The 4,882-nt window shown below is 49.8% G+C and overlaps 1 protein-coding gene across 1 annotated transcript in view; it reads right to left on the bottom strand.

Moving 5' to 3' along the window:
• Positions 1 to 4,882, bottom strand: part of Creb3l2 (cAMP responsive element binding protein 3 like 2) — a 122,888-nt gene that overhangs the window by 1,946 nt on the left and 116,060 nt on the right. Inside the window, exons 8-10 of the mRNA XM_023712765.1 lie at positions 3,585 to 3,684; positions 3,209 to 3,335; positions 1,687 to 1,903 (exon numbers count right to left, since the gene is read on the bottom strand). Of these exons, the coding sequence (XP_023568533.1) occupies positions 1,687 to 1,903; positions 3,209 to 3,335; positions 3,585 to 3,684 (444 nt within the window). The remainder of the gene's footprint in view (positions 1 to 1,686; positions 1,904 to 3,208; positions 3,336 to 3,584; positions 3,685 to 4,882) is intronic.

Here is a 4,882-nt window from a genome sequence, read left to right as displayed (position 1 = left end):
TTTTTTTTTTCCAATCAACTACAGGTGCTTAGGCTAGGCTAAATTTTGGAATTTTTTTTTTTTTTTTTTTCCAATCAACTACAGGTGCTTAGGCTAGGCTAAATTTTGGAAATCTAAAAATAAAAAGATGCGGCTGATCCCTATTCCAGAAGAGCTAATAATCTAGGTAAGTATTTTATTTTGGTGTTGTTTATTTGTTTGTTTGGTGGTGGTACCAGGGATTGAACTCAGGATCTTGCACTTGCCAGGCAAGCACTTCTTCCACTGAGCTATCTCCTGGCCCCACAGATAAGTATTCTTTACAAATGAATTAATTAGTTGGAAAATAAATACATCATATCAAATTGTGTAACAACCTGAAAGCCTCCAGGTCACCTAGATTTGGGGCTCTCCAATGGGGCAAAGAGGGACACTTGTGTTCTCAGACAAGTAATCAGCAGCTAAGGTTTTAGAGGTATCTAGTGGTGGCCCCAGATTTTCTCCAGAATGGGAATAAAAGTAAAGCCTTGTTTCCTGGGTAGTTCCCATGATTTATGTGATAGCACATGTGTAAATGCTTCAAATAGTAAGCATTAGTCAATGCTAACTGTAAACACAAAAACATATAAATTCTTCCTGCAAGAAAACTGAAGAATCTGGAGTGCGAGCCTTCTACTGTTGTGGAACATCCTCACTTCTAGGAAGCCTGAGGAAAACCACCAACCACACCCACATCACCAGAAACCTGGGTACACACTCAGCAGCCTCCTCTCACAGTAACAAGCCCCCGTGGTCCTGTCCGCCTTTATATTTACAAGAAGATTCCTTCCCCATAATTACCTAAGAAACACCACTCCTGGAGAACTGGAGCCAAACCCAGTTTACTTTCAGGCTGGGAAAAGATTCTGCAGAGGCACCCCTAGTGCTTCTCAAACACGGGCAGTATAAACATCTAAGTGGACACGGGTTGGGCAGACTGCATCTGAAAACCCTAACTCTGAAATGCTCCAAGGTCCAGAGCTCTTTCCGTGCCACTGTGGGGCCACAAGAGGAAAACTCCACACCTGGCTCATGTGGCAGGGCACAGATACAGGACAGGTGCAGTCCAACCCATATGATGTCATCAGGCTGTGTGTGCATGCGTATATGAAACAGATCAATTCCGTGCTTAGACTAAGACATGTTGTTACGTTACAAATGGTCCAATCTTTGAAAAAAACTTCAAAATGCAAACATGTCTGGTCCCAAGCATTCCAGATAAAGGATGCTCCACCTGTAGTTACTGCTGATACACGCGAGCAGATATACAAGTCATGAAGCATGCTGGCAGCGCGCATCCTTTCCCTCTGTGGTTGGGAGGATGTCAGAGAAAGTGCCTCCTTACAGCGAGCACCACGCTGCTGCCCCGGCTGAGTGTGCACTTCCTGGCCTTGGAGTGATGACAGAGACAGGGAGGAGGTCTGGAGTTCAAGACCCTTCCCCTTGCCTCAGGGACACCACAGCAAGCTCCCACCTGCTGCTGGGCCGCCTGTTCCCTGCTTGGGCAGCTGTGGGCCAGTGGCGCATTCTCTCCAGTGCCAGGCCCTGGAAATGGGTACTGTGAGAGGAGGAAGCGCAGGTGGCCCTGGGCGGGTGGACTCCACAGCCCACGCCCAATGCTGACTCACACCCTTCACCCTCACCCCAGGGCTCGTGTGCAGGACTCACAGGTGCTGCTGCAACTCCAGCAGCACTGCCTTCTCCAGGCCAGTCTCGTTGGAGATAAGGAAATGCTGAAGGTCCACATCAGGCAGCGACTCCAGCCCCGATGCCCGGAGCAAGGAGGAGCCCGGCTCCCAGCCCCCGAGCTCCCCGGTGGAGGCTGGGCCGGACGGTTCCTCCAGTGGAGAATGTTCTTCATAGATCAGCAGGTTCCTGGATCTCACTGTGGACAGAGCAAAGCAACAGGGTGTGAGCCAAAGGCCGCAGGAGCCCTAATTACATGTATTCTTGTACGTACATCCCGTACTAAAATGCCCAAGGCTGGCGGTAAATAACAACCGGCATGTTCTTGTTGGCCAGGAAAGACAGTGCCAACTGGATCTCGCTTTCTGTAAAGACTTCAGAGTTTGTGCATTGAAAAATTACATCAATTATACAGTGCTGGAAGAACAAGGGAAAAGCAAATAAACATGAAGCCAACTACCACCCCCACTGCTTTGAAAACAAAACTCCCCTCCTTACCCACCCATAATCATCCAGAGGACACAATGTGTGCAAAATGGGAGTGGAATCTTTGGACATGCCCAGAACCAACTATGAGAGGCATCCCCAGTGAGGAGGCCTTGTGTGGGGGAGAAAAGGTACATGCGCATTTTCATTTAGAATTGGATGAGGCAAAGCTGAGCCATAAATCAGAGGAGAGAGACAATCTCTTCTGTTTTATAGGACAGTCACATACCTAGATGGCTCCGCGGCAATTTTTCCTCGACATAGAAACTATGTTCCCATTAGCTTCCAACATTTAGAGATGTATTCCCTTAGGGAAAGAGCTTCCCAACAGGCCACTGAAATGATCTGAATGGAAGGCTAGTGGTCTTGTTTTTCACCAGGCAGGGACACAGGTGGCTCTTCAGGTTGGCAAAATCGTCCCTGTTCTGCACCTCCCAGGTCCATTCTTGGCTTCATGCACACAAATGCCTGTCTGTGCATGCAGCCCCTACTTGTCACTTGTTTATTTCCTGCTTGCTTAGATCATTAGTCTAGGTGAGAATCTGCACCACTTCTTAAGTAACGCCAGAGCCTCTAAATTCTCTACATGTCAACTATCCTGTTTTGTGAGCAGACTTATTCTTTAATTTCATTTTGCAGCCTTTTAGTGTGGCAGCATGCAATTCCACACAGCGGAGGGAGAAACCCTGGAGCACCCTTAAAATGTCACAGAAGGCTTAGCATTCCCCACGTCCTGCCCACTTCCTGAAATCCACATCCTTCCCCCTCATCAGAACTCCAGAGGGGATGTCAACACTTGTCAGAGAACAAGGTTTGCAGCATCAGCCTGTGAACTGTGTTCTGCAGAACTCTGGAGAATGGGAGTGCTGCCTCAGCACGGCCAGGGCAAGTGGAGAAACTAATCTCTAAAACACTGGACTTTCATGTAAGATTCCCTTCAGAAAGCTAGGAAAACCAGAAAGAAAAAGAAAAAAAAAAAAAAAGACCCTTCCCAGGTGGCTAGCTGCGTGAGTCTTACCAATGGAGGCTGCATAAGGCTCTGGCAGAGAATGCTGGCTGGGTAGCGCCATCTTGGTGGCAGAAGGGTAGGGCCCATAGCCCTGAAATAAGCTGCCAAAGGCAACAGCAAAGCACAGCACAACGACCTGGAGAAGGGGGAGAGAACACATGGGCTGTGGGTTCAAAGCAGTCACCACAGAGCAAGCCCACAGCCCTGCAAAGGAGGCAGACACACCCTCTGGTCACCTCATGGTAATGACATGCAAGGGACCAGCCCTAGAGCAGGCTACATGGTCTCTCCGGCTGCACTGCACTTGGCCTTAGCAATGAGGGAAAGCCGGGAGGCAGGGGACAGGGCAGAGGTGGTTCCTGCGCCGTCCCCAGGGGAAGCTCACCATGAGGCAGGTGCCAGTCTGTGTGCCAGCCAGCTTGCAGGTCCTGGAAACCTTGCCCATCACCAGAGTCTGAAGCTTCTGGAGTTGCTGAAGGAGAGTCCTGTCCATGGTGACAAACACAAGGGAAGAAGGGACATGAGAAAGACGAGATGCTTCTGAGTGATGCCCATCCTAGTCTCCTCTGTGGCTGCTGTGGCTCTGTGTCTGCATTTGCACAGGGGACTGAGGCAGCTTCCTCTGCATGGGGGATGGGCAGAATCCAGGGCCTGCTGGCTCCCTCAGCACGGTGCTCCCTGGAGCTCAGAACCAACCTCAACACCGTAACAGCTTGTTCTGTTCTGAGTAGGAAAAAAATGTCCCCAAAGGATCCGTGAACACCTGAAACTCATCTGTGACCCACTGAGAACAAACAAAAGAGACAGCTCTAATCGGATGGTCACTGTGTTCTGAATGTCTTCCCCACCAAAGAGTGCTGTGTGAAGCCCCGGCCCCTAAAGGGATGGCATTGAAAGTGAGCCCTTGGGAGTGGGATGAGGCCCTTGGAAGGGGCTGAATACTCTACAGTTCTTCCCAACCACCCTGGGAAGACAGCTAGAACATGGCTGGCATGAGCCCAGAGGCAGCCTTCACCAGTCCACCAACTCCGCCAACACTTTGATCTTGGACTTCTCAATGTCCAGAACCATGGGAAATACTTTCTATTGTTTATAAGCCATCAAGTGGATGGCATTTTGTTTTAACAGTCTCAGCAAAGAGACCTCACTAAACCAAGAGCCCAAAGACATAGGTGAAAGAGGAAAAGCAGAAAGGAGAGAGGACAGACAGCAGCAAAAAAAAAAAAAAAAAAAACAAGTGAAGGTGTGACCAGAGGTGGTGGTCATGGCTAGAAGTGGTGACAGTGTCCCTGAGCATCAGGCAGTGAGGTGGCACTGAAGAAGAGGGGACAGGGATAAAATGGCAAGGGAGGCAAAAGGCTACCTCAAGCCTGTGCTTGGCTCCTGAAGGCTCACCGCAGCCCTTCACTCAAAAACAAAGCCAGGGCCAGCCAAACAGCTCAGTGGATTAAAGCGTCTGCTTGGCTAGGGGTTCCATCCCCTGGCCTGCCATACTGGCCCTGCCCCCAGGGCACGCTGAAACAGTGATTGAGACTGGACGTGGTGGCACACACCTGTAATCCCAGCTCTTGGGAGGCTGTGAACAGGCAGATCACTACAAGTCGGATCTAGTAGTGAGCCCCTGAACACCCTGTAGACCCTTCCCTAAAATACAAAAACAAAGCCACCCTATAGAAGCTGATT

Source organism: Octodon degus, unplaced genomic scaffold (genome assembly GCF_000260255.1).
Source record: "Octodon degus isolate 3935 unplaced genomic scaffold, OctDeg1.0 scaffold00027, whole genome shotgun sequence".
In the NCBI taxonomy this organism is placed as follows: Eukaryota; Metazoa; Chordata; class Mammalia; order Rodentia; family Octodontidae; genus Octodon; species Octodon degus.
This window is presented reverse-complemented; position numbering and strand designations above follow the sequence as displayed.